This window comes from Pseudopodoces humilis, chromosome 3, assembly GCF_049639895.1.
Source record: "Pseudopodoces humilis isolate 2021_Gansu_Grassland_sample_001 chromosome 3, ASM4963989v1, whole genome shotgun sequence".
Taxonomy (NCBI): domain Eukaryota; kingdom Metazoa; phylum Chordata; class Aves; order Passeriformes; family Paridae; genus Pseudopodoces; species Pseudopodoces humilis.
The window spans coordinates 95,348,601-95,367,221 of NC_142202.1; the positions used below are offsets into that span (position 1 = coordinate 95,348,601).

Genomic DNA, 18,621 nt, shown 5'->3' on the forward strand with positions numbered 1-18,621 from the left:
ACTCTTTTACTAGGTCACAGACTGCGCTGATTTTTATCCTCTGCATTTTATATTTAGTGGATTTTACCCACTGCATTTTCTTCAGGGGGTCCTTTTTTAAAATGAATACCTGATTTCATCTGATATCTAGTGAGCATTGAATGGATTGTCTATGCCTGTATCCTGTTGGAAACTGCTTCAAGTTTCCTGTGTACAGTACTTACATTTCTTTTTATAATATTGTTTCTGCACTGAGGAAGAGAAGGTGTTTTTATATCAATTATGTTGCTGTATATGGAACAGTGATATGCTCCTTAAATACACAGTATAATAAACAATACCAAGAAAATGTACATGAAAATAATAATAATAACATAAGCATTCAGGTCTAAGGGAAGTAATTCAGGAAATTAATCACCAAGGAAAGATAAGGCCTGCTCTCTTAGAGCATAGTACTTTCAACCAAGGTTAGTAGTGAGTTTGTATATAGAATACTTACATTCAGAGTTCTGTATATTGTGAGTAGTTTTTCTTTTTCTGTATTTATTTGTAGAGTAACAAATGCAACAATGATTTTTATTTGGTCAGCTTTTTACTTCAAATTTGAAAATTACTCCTCAGAAGATTTTTCACAGACCTATTCAGTGTTACTCTTCTAGTATCATATATAATTGGAAATTAAGTGAGAGAACATGTCTAAATTTATCTCACAGGTGACATCAAGGCAATATTTCTGGTTTTAGATTCTAGTGTTTAAATGCAAGAGAAAATAATCTGGTAACATTATTTAAAGGAAAATAAGAAGTGTTCTACAAATATGTCCATTCTCTTTCCATTTATATAATATATATAGCTAGACATGCATACCAAAACACAGATGTATTTACATATAAAATAGTATCTGTAAAAAGTTTAATATAAGGAGAGGAAGTGTTATGCATGACAGAGAAATGAGACCAGTACAGATTTATCTAAAATCAAGTTTTGGACTGAAAATCTGTGTATTCATAATGTAGATAAATCACCAATGGACTTCCATTAAACAAGGAACTAATAACAGTGAAACTGATTGGCTGGCTTTAAGAGTGGCTTTTAGTTAAGCAGTGAGATTCGTTGCTGCTTCAAGCGAATATACTGAATTTAAAAAAATTAAAAAGGCTTTTTTGTGCAATAACATTAGAAAATAAATAATTTACCTGATAAAAAAGCAATTTCTTATCAGGCATTTTACTGCTATCTCTACTCGAGTAAAATGCCTGAACATACATGAGTAAAATTCTCCATATTAATTAAAGAGCTGATTTCCTAAAATGGTTGATAATTTGTGACAATTTTCATGAAATTTGATGCCTTTTATGTGACAACAGTATAAAATCATGTTTACAACCTTACTTTGTTTGTATATAGTACTATTTTTTAGTTCCAAATGTAGAAGCATAATAGAATAAAACAGTTGTTTCTTTTTCAGGTCTCTATAAACTTTGTGCTATCTAAATTAGTTGTCTATTTTTGTACTCTAATTTTTTTAAGCATCAGATGAGTGATTTTGTTGGTACTGACCTAAGCATCAGCTGACAGCATTTTTGCTTCAGTTTTTGAAATAGGATGAACATTTCAATAGGATTACATTTCATTATTCCACAGAAGCACATCTGTAGCAGCAGTGCCTATAAATACTATCCTTACAGTTTTGACCTCTCAGCTGTGATCACTGTGTTTATAAATTTCAAATTAAGTTATTCTAGATCACTTTTCTTTCCTGAACAAATTCACTGAAACATACACAGAAACCCAGTTCAAGAGCATGACTTTACATTTCTGAAATGCAAGATTAATTGGTCACTCAGTGCTGGAGACTGGTGTCCAGTCTATTGCAAATCACAGTAAAAAATATCCTGAGTTTTTCCTGAGCACGTCCTCCTCAACGGTATCAGAGCAAGTTTTGCTAATTCCAATGACTCATCACCAAGTTTGGCCTTTTACATTTTTTCAAATGATTCTGTCTTCCATTCTAGCAAAGGTTACATTTTTTTTTTCTACCACCAAAGCTTTTGCTAAAGTTAATTTAAGTTAAAATGAAAAGAAGTTCTGTGCCAGACAGAACGAGAAAAATAAATGCAAGCCTACAATGTTTAAAAAACAATGTAGAGTTATAATCTCAAGAGTTATGTGATATAATTAGCCACAGAATAATGTTTATCCCATAGGAAATTATTTTACTTCCGAAGCCAGGATTTTTTCCTACCCATATATTATATCATCTGTTGACTCAGGGTACTAGCAACATTGCTGATAATCTCCCAGATTACGAAAAGAATTACTGATGTTAAAACTTCTCAGTAATGCTCTATAAACTTGATTCAGGCTGGTTTGTTTTGGGTTTTTTTTTAATGTAATTTAAGACAGTATTTTTTTTCTTGTTTTCCTTTTGAAACTGGCTTAAGATGTAGTACACTGGTGATTTGCTATTAGTTTCTAAGTGTGTATATTTTTATGTATGTGCTATAATCATATTAACAATTTCTTCAGGGCAAATATTGTTGTGCATTTACAGTCAAATAAATGTAGAATCCTATCCTTAGAGCTGTGTAACGTAATGTCCAGAACTTGGAAAGTAATCATATCAGCCAGGTTTACTTATTGTACTGTGAATCCATCAGATCAATTAAAAGTACTTCAGAGAATCTTCAGGTGCTATATATGTATAAAGTGTACAAGTTTTCATGTGTTTACATATTTCTCTGCCCATTCCCATTTTTCATTACTAAAGATTCTTCATGAGTTTGTGGAATCTAGATAGTGGAGGTTGTAAAAATGAATGGATTTTGAAATCTAACCTCATGCAATGTACAAGTGATTTACTGCATATAATATTGGAAATACTGATTGTTTCAACACCAAAAAATAAAGTACTGTTTTGTGTTGCAGAATTATCCAGTTAGCAATCACATTTTTATCTGATGCAACTTTTAATTTTGTGAGACCCTCTGCAATAATTTGACTACTGCTGCAAGTTCTGCTCATAGCTCATGTAATATGTGGAGTCAGACAAGCAGCAATGATGAAACAGAGCAGTTTGTTCAGCTCATGAAGGGTGATGAAAATAGGTAAATAAAATGAAATAAATCCCAGTGGAATAGGGTTAGTTTGCATTGTGCCAGTTTTTAAAAAAATCTCCCTTAAGAGCCAAAATTAATTAAAAATCTTATTGTGAATGCATTTTCCCACCTTCTGTAACAAAAGTTGACTCATAACTCACATTACACTGTGTTGAAAAATCTTCTGTTTTATGTTAAGTCCATTTCTAACTGATGCTGTATACCCTGGCAGGACTGGAATGAACTCCAGACATTCAGCAACTGAAACATTCTTGGCTTACAACCATGTGCTCTGCAAACACAGACTGTGTCCAAATATCACATCCTGGCTGCCTGCATTCAGGACCATCTGGAGGACATGGCATCAGTTTGATGAGGGCTTTTAACAGTTTCACTTACATGCCAAACAAAGATGATTCAGTGTGAATGTGATGCCTCCTCCATAGGTAGATTTCTGGGTTTTGGTTTTGGCTCTAGTCACCAAAACGGTACAAGTACAATAACCCAGCCTAGTCTGAACAAGCTGGTGAGCATGATGTGCGATTGCACCAAGCTGCACAGTGTGGTTGTATCCATAGCTGATATTCTTAATCCGTACAGCTGTATTCACCTTAGTTTCCTCACCCTTGGAGCTTCATTCCACTGAGCCAGCAAGCTCAATATTAAGGATGAGTTAAGCAAAAATAGAGGTATTTAGGTTTATAAGGAAGACAGAATGGATCAGAAATTTGTTACACCTTGTGCTAATGAAGGTAAAGGCTGAATACAAGGCCATCTTTGAACATACAGTCTCATTAGAACATAAGGCCTCATTAGAATACAAGACAGTTGAGGCTGGGTGGTGTTTAATTTTTGGACATTATCTCCTAATATCACTTAAAAAATTTTTCAGATTTTTTTTTAACATTAATCTTATTTTCTGTCAGTCTTTTACTATCTTTGACAGTGTTATTTTTCTTTATTATTAGAAGGCTAATGATATATGATATGAAATATCATAAGCATATATGAAATAGCATAATGATATATATGCTATGAAATTAGCATACCCATTGTTTTTTTCTCATGGACCTATGCCTCCATCTCTAAACTTATTTTCAGAAGGCATAGAAGTACCTTCTTAAAATTTTGGATTTCTTTTTAACTGTTGCCTTCTCAAGACTAGACAGGCAGTGAAAGGCAGTACCTCTTATTAGAAGGAACATCTTATAATGAGCTGTTGAAGATCACTCAACAAGTAAAAGCAAGGTATTTTGATCTGTGATTCAGGAAATTTTTTCTATTCAACCTAAGGAGAATGTATTTAAGATCCAGTGTCTATCCATAATTGAGTTAATGTATTTTAAATCACATATTAAAGGTCTTGCTTACACCAGGTGCATCTTTACAGTCATTTTTCATCATGTCCAATTCATGGAAGAGGAGGGGAAAAAAAATCTGGGTATATTAAAATTGTCTTTGCATCCTTAATTTTTTCCAGTGTTTTAATTTCATCCAGTTTCTTAATTATTCCTTTAGATTTTCTTCAGGCAGTTAAATACTTGTGCATATATTTAATGTTAAGCTTGTGAATTGAGAGGTCGATGAAGTCAGTGCAGCTCACTGTGTAATTTAAGCAGCATTTTTTGTCATAAGACATAGTACCTTGTATGTTTCTCATGTGATTAAGGAATTCAGCAAAAATTGTGTTAAAATATATACTGTGAGCTACCTTGAAAAATATAAAGATATCAGATTAGCTACAGACTCAAATGGGCAGAGAGATGTGCATCAATTAACTACTGTAAGTAAGTATTTCTAGATACTCTGTTCAGTAAATTTACCATTTCACTACCTTGAAACTTTTGGGAAATTTGATCAGCCCTTCTTCAGCCCTAGTGGGTAGGAAAAGTAAGCAAAGCAAAGCTTGAATTACTTGTTCTTTTCCCTTCTCACTGAGTGCAAAATAATTTTTAATAGTTCATGGCTCTGCCTGAGGTTTATTTTTTTAAAATATTAGAATGATGGATCATTTACATTGGGAAAACTTTTCTAATCCAATATACTTAAAAATATGATTTTAGCTTTTTCTAATGATTATTTTTGTACCATTACTTCAACATAAGACCATTTAAGTTTCTGTCCTGCTTTCCTTCATTCAGTATTACATTTGAGTTTAATCAATGTACAACATTTAATCAGCATTTAACCTCTTCAAACATAATTAAGATGAATAGTAAAGGTGATGTAGCACTACTTATTGTAACATGGGCCTCATTTTCTTTTACAGTCTGGTATATCTCTGCTTATCAGTACTTTGTGATTATTTTATTTTTAGTATTTTTCTGTATGTGTTCAATTTACTTCTACTAAAATATTATTTCAAGTAAAACTTCAAGAGGCAAACTGGATTCTGAAAAAGTCGTGTTTATCATTTCAGTCAATAAGGTTATATGCTCTGTGGTAGCCCAAAGCTCTTTTTGAAGTATTTTGGTTTTAGTATTGCTTCATTTTACACATAGTGACTGCTAATTTTAGAGCAGCCTTCAATAAGCACCTTTGTATATGAGGATATTGCCAGTGGGATAAAGTTTCACATAGCGTGGAAGATTTTACTTAATATTTTTGTCATATTATATAAATGGAGAGAGAATGTGATTTCATGAAAACATCAACAGATGTCTTGTCTTCAGTTTTAAAATATGCCTTAGAGAAACGGGGCTGACTTTTTGTTTCCAAGTAGTTTCTCGAGTCACTTTATTTCTAATATATTTCTAAATTATATTGTAAATTCTGCATAGTAGTGACACACCCTATACAATTTGATTTATGGAAAATGTATTTTTTAGTAATCACCCTTGATTTTAAATTATAGACCATGGCTAAACCCAAAGTCTTTCATCACAGGCATGCAAGCATAGCCATGATGGCAGCAGCAAGTGTCCAGTTTATTGGTTTAATGGAGTACAGTGCACTTCTAGAGAAAGTTCTCTGATTGTCCTAAATGCTGTGCTTCTTTCAGTTTGTAGGGTGTTTGGTATTGACCACATAATGCTCCTTCTCTCATTTACTTAATGTGGATAGGCTTGATTGTTTTTTGAGACTCAGCAAGCAGGATATAATTGCTTCGTGTTCTTAAACTATAAAATTTATTGGCTAATGCACATGAGGTGGCTGGGGATCTTGCAGTATTCATCATCCCTGTAGAATGAGCAATGTGTCTTTGGTGACCTGGCAGTCAACAGTCCCAGGGGAAAGGCTCAGCCTCCACTGCTTCCTGGAAGGGGAATTGTCTTCTGTGCTGCCAAGTAACTATCCTCCATTTACCCAGTTTTCTTCCTTGAGGTTTTATACCTTTTCAAATCACTGCTTTTCCTTTTTATGCCTTGAGCTTTTAAACAGTGCTATTTCAGTAATTTTAGCTGTGTCTACAACTTAGTCTTTCCTTTTTTGCATGAATACTAGTCTATGTATTTTATTATAACTTTTGTTACAAGGCAGCAGTTTTCTCAGAAAATTTAGACGATGTTGCACAATTGTGATATTGTGTCATTATGCAGTGGATTGCACATAGATGAACATCCATGAGAATGATCTCTTTCTGTTCTGCCTTTTCACACATGCCTTCTGTATCTTGGTTTTCAGCTGGGATAGGAATAATTTTCTTCTTATTAGCTGGTACAGTGCTATGTTTTTGATTGAGCATGGGAATGATGTTCATAGCACACTGATATTTTAGTTGTAGCTAAATAGGGTGTTCCCTAAATCAAGGACTTTTCACTGTCCCATGCTCTACCCACAAACAAGACAAGAAGCTGGGAGCAAGCATGGCCAGGAGAGGTGACCTGAAGTGGCCAAAAAAAATATTCCATGGCAAAGAAATATTCATAGAACATAGAACATCATCCTTGGAGTATCATCTTGGGTAATTGGCTGAGAGCTGCATGTTGCTGCTTAGAGATGGGCTGGGCATCAGCAGTGGATGAGGAATTGTATTTTGCATCACTTGTTTCTCTTGGGTTTTATCGCGCACTCTCACCTTCCCATTACTATTATTATACTTCAATTATGAAACTGTTCTTAATCTGAGCCCATGAGGTTTTTGGTGTAGAGTTTTTTTTCAAATCTTTTCCCCATTCCTGTGGGCCAGCCTGGAGTAGAAAAATGGGGTTGGAAAGGAGGGTTGAGCAAGTGGCTGCATGTAAATAGTCACCAGCTGAGGTTAAACCATGGCAACTTGATGATAGGAACATGCTTTAAATTTCTCCACTCACTTGTGAGTCAAAGACACAGGGGACAAGGCATGCATCCTTTGAATTCACCCTTTTCTGCTTTGGTGCAACTGGAATTTCAAATTTATCCTCTTCCTTCTAGCTCCAATTCAAGGATGCTTCCTCTTTTTTTAAAATGGCCCAATGGCTATAACATAAGCACTGAATTAAAAATCCTTCACATTTTTCACTATTGGTGTATGTATTACTAACATCTCAAATAGAAGTATAGTACTGAGATGCCCAAGCTAATGTTCAGCACCTCTACCAATGTATGTACCCAGGACAAACTACTTCAGATTGCTTTGTGACAGTTTTGAACTGCTTTAATTTCATTAAATTTCTGTACATAGATGTCTTTTCTATACCAGCTACTACTAATTATATGCATATTTTTAAATACAAAGTAGGATGAGAAGTGGGATAAAGACCTCAAATGCAATTTGTAACATGATTTTTAAAATAAATAGTGAAATAAGTGAAATTTCCTAAGTATTGACTAGTGAACTATAATCTGCCAAATGAGTGATGAACAAATTTTTTTTTTAAAAATGCTATTTTGTAACAAAGGTACATTTGCAGGAGCAACAGCTAAATTGCAGAAATAAAGAATACTCTATGCAGTCTTTTCTTTCTTTTTTACTTCTATTTTCATTTCTCATAATACTTTGATGAATACATTGATGGCATTCTTCTAAGCCTCAAACTGTGACCTTAAAGGTCATATATAAAACTAATAGGACTTCTTTAATGCAATCAGTCTTTTCAGGATAAGCACCTTACTATTAATTAATTAATGCATTTCTTGAGAGAAACATCCTCAAATTCTAACAAAAAAAAAGTTAAAAGTTTAAAAGTTAGAGAATAGGCCTCAAAAATGTCATTGTTTGTATCTATGGAGAGTTGTTTGAAGTTTTGTGACATTATTCCCATTAACTCTGTAAGGCAGGAAATATGCAAATTGTAGATCGAAATAATGTTGCTCTTAGGGGCAAAACTAACTCAAAATTCATGCTAAAAATTGTATTAATTTCTAGTCACAACATCTTTAATTACAGCAGTTCCTGTAAATTTGTTCAGGGGGAAAGGAATTGCTAAGAAGTTTCAGAAACTCCTGTTTCCCTTTTGTGAAAGAATAATGAAAAGTGTGAATCACATTTTCCACATAATTTAATGAAATCCTTCATTAGTGAGAATTGACATTTGTATTCCATACTAAACAAGTTCTTCATGCTTGGAAAGTAGCTCTCTTAATTTCTTTTTAAATTGCTAGGAATCTATTACCTTTTTTGGATGAATACTGATTGCTGTGCCATTGGTATTTTCTCAACCAAATCAGTTTCAAACGAGGATTACAAAGAGTGTGTTAAACCAATTGCTGGAAGAGAATATGGCATTTTTTTCAGTATTACGATCAATTAAAATCTACTCCTTCTGTAATCCCACAGCTGAACAGACAGGAATGTTATTTATAGGAGATGCAATAATACAGGTCAGTAAACATTCACTTTTTTCCACAGACATTTGTTTCATACTTGCTTTTATTTCAGTAACTAACTTCGTATTACAAATAATTTTCTCTCTATCATATCTGTTTTTAGGTTAATGGTATAAATGTAGAAAGTGCTACCCATGAAGAAGTGGTAAGTCATTCCACCTTGATATTTTTACAGGTGTACAGAAATATCTCATGTCCAAACTGTTCTGTCTCTGGCCTTGTTTCAAATGAATTTACTCTTTTTTACTATAAAGACAGTGCTATGATCAGGCTTGTCATATATTTGATTAAAAGTTTTCCAGTTATTTAATTCCATTTTGAGATACAATTTACCACAATGTTTGGTCTAACCTGAAACAAAATAATTTATTGAATAGTGGACGGGTTTTACTGATTTGGTTTATTTATTAGATTGACTGTATGAGGACAAAGCCAGTTCACATTTACTCGATGTGCAGTGCTTTTCTGGTTTGCAGTGCAAGGCCATATAGATAAAAATTGTTATCCCCTGTTGTCTGTTTATTGGCAGTTATCAGTTGATTCACTGAAAACAGTATCTCAGAATAGCATCTGTAGCAACCATAAATGACATGGGCTTTGACAGTTTTATCAGCAAGTCAGAAATTACATGGGCAAAGGAACTAAACTTGTTTTTATTACTTGAAGGTGATCTCTCTAGGTCAAGATAAAGTGCACCTGGCATGATCTTGCAGTCCTTTCCCTGGTGTTGATTAATACCATCAAGCTGACTCTCTGACAGACAATCTCAGTAAAGCATAGTTAGATCTATTGTGTATTGTTTAACTGCCCTCCTGCTGCTTGAACTGTTATTGCACAGAAAAAAAATCAGACTTCCAGAAAGTTACTCTGATGCTGCACTGCACCAGAGTTCTGGTTAGCTCTGTGGTGTTCCTTCTCTCCCTCTGGCACGGGCGAGCGCCAAGAGTGGGGAATCACTAGGATGTTGGCTTTTCCCTCAGTGAAACCTCCAGAGACTTGGGCCGGCCCAAGCTCTTCAGTGCACGGCATCAGGGGTGGAGGTAAAAAAGTAGAGGAGTCTCTCCGGAGTGAAGTTCCCAGCAATGTTTATTAAGGATAATTAATATATTAATAATTAAGGATAATTTATATTTATTAAGGAAATGGGGGATCACTCTCAAAGGGGTAAGGCCCAAGAGAGCCCTAAGCACTCTTGTGCAAGGGGTTAATCTCCAGGGGAGGGTACAAACAGTGGACCAGTAGGGAATCCTGAGGGGAGGAGGGGAATTGCAACTTCAAAACCAATAGGGATACACAGAGGGAGGGAGCAAGATACACTAACCAGTGGGCCTCGAGGGACAAATGACTGACACGGAAGGATCTGGAAGATAGGGTGGGGTTTACCATGATGGATAGGGAGTAGGGGCAGGGCTGGGGAGACAGACAAGGAACTTTCAAGAAGGAAGGGAGGGGTTTGCCTTGATCGTCAAGGTGAGGGAGGGATAACAACAGGGAGAAAACAATACATTTAACCTGGGGGGAAAAGGAACAAACCAGCAAACAATTTGAACTTTGACAAAATTCAGTAAACAGACTGCGACATTACTCCTCACAAAATGGTAAGTTACTTTCCTTAAGGATTGTTTGTGAAAACCAAGAAGTGCTTTAGAACTGTCAGTGTAACACAACAGAGATGAGGAATGAGAGAGAAATGCATAGTTTGCTCCTTGCCCTGTATATGGGAATTCAGTAGAAGTATTAAGCAAAATTTCTGCTACCACAGCTTGTTACTATATTCATAATGGGGTTAGAAGGGTATGTCAGACAGTAGAGGAAAGAGCTAGTTCTATGAAATGAGGTGGGCTGTTGCCAAAGCTCCTGAGAGAATGGAAGATTTATTATTTCTTCTCTTATTGAAATTATGTCTTTACGTTTTTATAAAATAATGGTTGAGATAAAGTCCTCATTATTTGAATAGGGTGGGTTTGCAATTTGAAGGAAATACTTTTAAAAAGAACGTTTGGGTACCAGAAACACCACTGAAGAAGGTATATAACATATTAAGCTTGTTACAATATATTAAGCTAGTAATATAATACAGTAATTATAGGTAGTCGTCCAGAAAGCAGGAGGTTAAGGATGGAGAACTCATCTAACCTACATAATCATACCTACATCTTCTCTCTGTAAAAGATGTCCTGTTTTCTAAATGTCACTCAGGTTAAAAGACAGGTGCTCCAGCACTTCAGTTCAAAAGACACTCATCAGTGAGGCTTGGGTATTCTTAATCCACTCTGGGTTCAAGTTTACACAACCTTGTTAACATAATACAATGTACTTAATGGAAGCCTGTCAAAGGTTATTGAGTAATTCTTTTGGCTTGCTCTATATGCATCAGGCACTGTGGTCTCTTATATATTCAGTCATCTGCTTCAAAGTTGGCCTCCTGAAATACCATCCTACAGTTTGAAGGTATTTCTAGCTGCTTGCATTCTGGCTACAGGAGGCCTCTATTGCAAACACCTAACTTAAGGTTATGAATTGTACTATGTGATTCAAGGGACTGTGTACTGGGTCTAGGCTGAGACTACATTAGTTTTCTTTGTAGCAGCTGGTATGGTGTTGTATTTTTGTTCATGACTAACTAACATGAATAACTGGCAGACTGTCTGATATTCCTCAGCAGTGCCTGTAGGCCATCAATGCTTCTCTGTTCTTAAGTTTTTTTCCCCTCCCAGTGAGTAGGCCGAGAGTGGCCCAGAAGTTGGAAGGGAATACAGCCAGGAAAGTCTATCTGAACTGACCAAAGAGGTATTCCATACCATGAAACATAAAAATTGTGGGGAGTATTTTCTGGAGGAAGCAGCCATTGCTCAGAGACTGGATGGGCGCCAGGAGGTTGTGACTGATCTCCTTTGCATCATTTGTTTTGTTTTTTACTTTTGTCTTTATTTAAGGTACTAAATTGTCTTTTTCAGGAAACTGTTATATCATGAAGATTTTCTTCCTTTGTTATTTCTATTCTCTTCCCAGCCAATGGGGGGGTAATGGGAATCAACCCACTATGAACTGTTAAATCTGATGCTGCTGGCAAAGGTAGAGATTCTGAATTACTCCACTAGTCCAACCACAGTGATAAGCCATTTAAGGGGCAGAAGCAAATATGTTTCTTACTTTTTTTTGGTGTTGATCTGATGGGTTTTTTCTGTTTGTTTTTCTTGTTGTGGTTTGTTTATTTTATTTTTTAAATTGTAACTCTAATAAATGTTTTCAAAGATTTTCTTTCGGTTTCTTACTTTGTTTCCTTCACAATGGCATTCCTTGCTGTTCAGACTTTTCCCCCTGTTTGCTCTTACTTTCTGCCATTTTAGAATGTCTGCTGGGTCACCCTTGCAGGATGTGAGGAAGTGCACTCAGCACAAAATCAGAAAACCTTTATTTTACAAAACTGAAGCTTAAGTGTAATTGCACATCCGTATGGTTCACAGGTGTTAAAGACTTAAAATTAATATATGTCAGAGAAGGCTACAAAATCTGAGAACTTTAGGAAAGGAGGACAGTTTGTTCTGTCTGTTGTTCGATTACTTCTTGGCAAGCCAAACAATTAACTGCTCTGTTAGCAACACTTTAACAACAAACTGGCTCTCCTGGTTTTTGCTTCTGATATTAGGATTTTCTTTTCTCCACAATTATCCAAGCTGCTACTATCACACATTAGTTCTGGATAAGGGTATGGATAGAATATATAATTTGGAATCAGTGCCATGAAAAATTCTGCTTTTGTAGTAGGTAATACAGTAGTGTTGAAAATTGAAAATAATTTCTTTTCCTTGAAACGTAAGTTTATTTTTAGAAATATTCTACTGATGTGGAGAGACTGAATACAGAAAATGTTAATTCTGAGATTAATATTGTTTCTGTATTGTGTATCAGAGAGGCAATTTAATTTTCTTTTCCTGATGGCTAATCAGGTTGTCACTGTGCATGAAAGGAGCAGTCAGATCTCCTGAGTGGAGAGAAAGAGGGAAGCAAATATAAAGAGTATTTTGGTTGAAGTTCACAAAGGTGTACTGCTTGGTGTCCGTCTGGCTGGGACCTCAATTTTCAAGCTATTCACAATAAACTGTGACAGGAAATGTAACACAAGAGGGCAGTTTTCTGATTCAACAGAATTTTTTGGATTCATAGAATCACAGAATCATAAAATGGTTTGTTTGGAAGGAACCTTGAAGATCAGCTAATTCCAACACCCCTGCCATGGGCAGTGACACTTTCCAGTAGACCAGGCTGCTCAAAGACCCATCCAAACTGGCCTTGAACACTTCAGGGATGGGACATCCTCAGTTTCTCTGGCAAGCTGCTCTAGTACCTTACCACCTTCCCAGTAAAGAATTTCTTCCTAATATCTAATTCAAACCTCTCCTTCTTGAGTTTAAAACTGTTCTCCCTTGTCCTGTCACTGTATTCTCTTGTAAAAAATCCCTCTTCAACCCTCCTATAGCCCCCTTTAGGGTCTGGAAGGTCTCCCCTGAGTTTTCTCTTCTCCAGGCTGGACATCCCCAACTCCCACAGGCTGTAATCATAGGAGAGATGGCCCAGCCCTCTGAGCATCTTCCTGACCCACCTGATAATCACTGGGCTGAACACACTTCCTGGCATTTTGTGGTATGAGTCTGGGTACTTTTCTCTCCCTTTTGTTAGTGAAAGAGGAAAATAAGATTCAGAAAGATTTTTGTGAGTCCCTCAGGTAAGCACTGCCCTCTGCTCTAGAGGGCACTGTGAAATGTACTAGAAGTACCTGTTTGTTTCCACTATAAGCAAATTGTAGATGTGATGAAAAACCATCACTGTTGCCTTTCATAGGGGAATTGGACAGGGTTCTGCATAATTTCATATAGACTATGATTAGTGTATCTATGATTAGTTAAAATGTAAGTTTGTATGAAATTAATCACATCTCAAGGATTAAAAAATTGATTATTTCCATTAACTAGAAAATGCAGGAGAGGGAGTTTAGTTCTTATTATATCTTATTTAGTTCTTATTATATCTTATTTGTGTGTTTTATAGTAAATTAGTAGCTTTCACACATTTTTAGTATTCCACACAAATGTTAATTTTGTTGGAATTTTGCTCAAAGATCCAGGAAAGTACTTGGAAACATTAATTTCTTTTTGTTTATGAATATTATCACAGAAGAACATTGCTAAATAAACAATACCCTTAAAACAGATAATCCATTCAGTGGGAATAATTTTAGATTTTCAGAATTTGAACAGTTATTAGTCACTAGTAATTAATTTTTTAAAATATTTAGTACTTTAGATATTTGCTGTAATGCTGTTTAATGTATGATTGGCATGTCTGGATGGCAGTGATGAGCTTGTTCTTCATTAGGCTGATTAATTGAGATGCAAGGATTGAACCTGAAAATTGTTTATCTTCATTTAGATAGTGAGATTTTATTTTCATTTTTCTTTTAATCCATTATCCATTCTACATTAGCTATTTTGAAATTGAAGTTCTCTGCATGGTCTTCTGGAATTCAGTTCCAAATGATGGAACATAGATTATGAATTTTATCCATATGATGTCAGAAAAAAAGAGATTACATAGAAAAATTATCAGAGAATACAAGCTGGAATAGGTGCATAATGCTTAACTACTCAACCAATATATCAAAACTAATAAAATAATAAAAAAAACAGACCTGGAATGATTGATTAATAAAATACAGTCATAAAAATAATTATAAAATATATTTTCAAATAGATGCTTAAGAAGTAGCAAAAGGAATGTTTTTTATTTACAGATTTTACTCTGTAGTAATATGGTCATATTCATGAGTAGATTTTATTGATTTATGCTGTTATTAAAATCATTAATCTTAAAAAAAACTGAGATACATATTTACAATGTAAAAATTGCAGTGTTATGTTCTGTTGGTTAAATCACATGTTAATATTTGAATGTGCAATTCATTAATATTTAAGGCAACAACCTTAGGGCATTTAGAGAAATTAAAAATAAAGGTTTTATTTGATATACACAGAAGGTTTAAAAACTTAAGATTACTGCTAGAAATAGTTAACAATACAGACCAAAGATGAAGGAAATTTTTGTTTAGCCAGATTGCCCAGGTAGTTGCTACACCAATATGTATAGGTACCCTTACAGACCTACACATATCTCCGACCAAAGACTGATTATTAACTTAAAATTACTCCTTGAATTTCTGCAGTTTTTCCTGTGGGAAGCTTTTTGGTTTGAACATGCTTTTTCACCCAACAGAAAAGATGCTGAGAAGTAAAAATGAACAGTGTAATTCAAGTATGACAAGTATAAAATGAGAGCTTGACCACTTAAATGAAGGAAAAACGAGTATTTTTCCACATAGACAAACTGTGTATGTTGAATTTCTTGGTTTGAAATCTGTCATTCTCATCTTGGAATGAGTCTATCATAATGGTGCCAAGATGAAACTTCACAGTACTTTTAGCAATGCTAAAAACGTGAATAGTTCAGCCTTGGCACTGCAAATTTTTTGTGTTCTCACCATAGAAGAATTATTCTCTTAATATTGGAAGGGTAATTCTACCAGATCCAGAGGAACCAGTAACTGAGTTTTTCTCAAATCATGTGAAGATTGTGTGATTCCTCTGCATGTCATGAAACCATTGGATTTCTTTCTTCAACTGCGTGGCTCTCTCATTTTCTTGCCAATTTCCAGAGCTTGATTTTAGATTGTTTTATTGCTTTTGTTTGTTTAGATTATAGTACAGTATTTCTGTTTAGAGTTTATGCCAAAACCTTTAGCATTTTGTACTTTCCTCACTCTAGCTAATTTCCACTGACCTACATTGTCGTTAGATATTCAAAACGGAAATGTCAATTTTTCTATTACTAGTTCCTGTGTAAGAAACTTTCACTAGTTTTTGATTACACATATTGTCATCCAAATATGGTGCTGTTACCATTTTCTTTAAATGGACAGTTTTGGGCATGGAGTAAGTGTATCTTTACACTTCAGTGGCATAAGGTTTTGATGTGCTCCAGACTAAGAGAGTGTCTCCAGTTACACAAAGACATGTGAACAGCATGGGTAGAATCCATCACCCAGGAATATTATTGACAGGGAGCTTGCTGAAATTATCTCAGATTGACCCCTTGCTTTCTTCATTATTATATTCGTATTTGGGATCAGCCAAAGTGAACATATGGATTTGGAACCATTTGTAGATTACTTTCAAACACAATGCAGTTTTGACACACAGCTGTTCAAGAAACCGCATAATTCCTATAAATTCATTTTCATTGAGAAGCTCTTTACGTGTGAAAAAATTCATGAAGCTTATGTTTAGTTAATGCATTGTAATATATTTATAGGACTACAGACACACCAAAGAAGATACCAAGCTTTTGAAGGTTTTACTTTCTTAACTTTTATCTGGTAGTAATTCTCAGTGTTCCTTTGTCATTGCCTCAGTTCTAAAAGAATGTTTCAGTCATTTATTATGTGGACAGCAAATACCTGTTAATGCTGAATGTATATCTGCGGGACAGCTGCATGCATCAGACCTGATGCAGGAACTCGGAGAAGTGAACAAATTCTTATTGAGCAGCATTTATGAATAAGTTTAATGTAGTCACTTTCATTAAGACTTTGTACTTCAGAAAATTTGCTGCTGCTATATATATGGGTAGAAATAAACATCAACAGCAAGAGTGCCGGTATGTGATATTTGCTGGACATAGTTTTCTTTCAGTTACCCTACAGAATTTTCCTGAGCTACTTTCATGGAGATTTAGCCACAGCAGAGCAGGACTTATCATGACAGTGAGACAAATAATTATTAAATGTCTTTCACCTTGCTTGGATGAAAATCAACTGAATTTAATTTTGTTTCTCCAGGTACTAATTTGTCATAAGTATTCTGCGTTCCAGAACTGCATAAAAATAAAGCTGCATAAAATCATCAAATTATAGTATAACTTTAAAACTTAGTGGAATATACAATTCATCCTCATTGTTTCCAGATGCTGTAAGAAGTGTGATTATTTCTTCATTGAATGCATCTGGCAACATTTCTCACTAAGAAACAGGTTATAGGATACTTTTGGTCTCCGATGACTTTCACATGCAAATGATAAAACTCACATGCTTTAAGATACTATTTTGCCATTTAAATTTGCATCCATTTGCACTTTTACTGTGCTTTTGTAGGAGATAGCAAAATTTCAGATAAATATTTTTAAAAAATGGAGTAACATAAGTACTTGTGTAAAATGTACTTCAAAATATTTCAGAACATTTGTAATGTAGTTGTGGAAATCAACTTTTTTTCAAGCTCTAAATATGTTAAGAGAGTATTCACAATTAAGTAGCTCATATTTCAGCATTACTATTTTACCTCCATCATTTCACAGGAACATCATTCTCTGCATTAGAGAAGCAGCATGTACGCTGGCATTATGAGCATTTACAACATGCATCATCTTTGAGCACAAAAGCAGAATTACTATAATTAAAATTGATGGAAGAATTGAGGTACCTCACACAAAGGAGCGCTATGAAAAATTGAAATCTTTGTTAAGCTATGGACACAAAATGTAGCACTTAGGTAAAGCACAGGAGTGTGACTGGACAGCTACACCTTTAAGCAGTAATTGCTATGCATACAAGGAGTTAAGATATTTAATTTTTTTTAAAAAAAAAAGACATTTCTTTTAACCCTTTAAAATTTCTATTTATTTCATTAATAAATGTGGAAAGATGTACAAAGGATTTATGAGAAATAATACCAGCCATTTTAGTCATAAATAGAGGGGCACTTTCTTCCATCTCCTCCTCCTCCTCCCACCTGTACAAAACTGAGTACTGTAGAGGTAGATTAAATACTTGAACAAAAAAGGGACTTGGAATAAGAACAAAAGGGTGTAAGCTATCTGTGGGTAAATCAGTGGGGAAGGTGGGAGGGATGTGCGTGGGGAGAGGTTATCTTTGAAAGGGCTGGTAGGAAAAGAAAAAGCTACTTTATAGCTTTAGGAACAATATTATATTATATCCTTTGTTATCATTGATAACCAGTATGAAGACCTACCCACTCCTGCTTCCTTTGATCCTTATATACTGCTCCCAAAGTAGTCTATCTCTTCCTTTTTAGTCACTCGGTTTCTGGTCTGGCTAAGCTGACTTCTCTGAAGCAGTATCACCTCTCATTTCTCACTCCTTTTCCTGTCTAAACAATGTTTTGTGCTTTTTATTAATGGTCTGCCTTAAATTATGTGACCTTCAGTATTTCATCAGAGTATAAAGAACTTTGAAGTCCTGTGCACTCTAGCTCAGTGTTATCAACACAACAGAGCTACAAGTTAATAATGAGTTCTTAATGGTGATTCCAAATCAATTAATTAAATATTTGTGGAAGATTAGATTTAGGCTGTTTACATAAGTGAAACTTAGTTATTTTGTATTTTTTTCAGATTTTTTGAAATTGAAAGGGAAATATAAGTTATATAGAGGATTTAAAACCCCATAAAATGAACCCATTAATAAAATTGGTGTATTTCTGATCACAAGAGAGATTAACCCCTTTGAGTTAACTGTGTAAGTTGTACATAAGTATTATTTCCTTTCAGAAAGTTACTGGCTTAATGGGAGTGTGATCTAAATAAGTGAATAGATCTTCTAGGTATCACTAAGATTTCAGGCTCATTTGTTCAGCTGCTGAGTGGAGGATGAGTAAGAGCACTGGCTCTTGTTTGTCATGGTAGAAAGCACACAAAACAGTCATGGAGCAGGAGTGTATTCATACAT

At 34.8% G+C, this 18,621-nt stretch overlaps 1 protein-coding gene across 1 annotated transcript in view; it reads left to right on the forward strand.

The window, feature by feature from the left end:
* The window catches only part of SNTG2 (syntrophin gamma 2), a 133,487-nt gene that overhangs the window by 24,061 nt on the left and 90,805 nt on the right, over nucleotides 1-18,621 (forward strand). Inside the window, exons 5-6 of the mRNA XM_088052630.1 lie at nucleotides 8,776-8,819; nucleotides 8,929-8,970. Of these exons, the coding sequence (XP_087908756.1) occupies nucleotides 8,776-8,819; nucleotides 8,929-8,970 (86 nt within the window). The remainder of the gene's footprint in view (nucleotides 1-8,775; nucleotides 8,820-8,928; nucleotides 8,971-18,621) is intronic.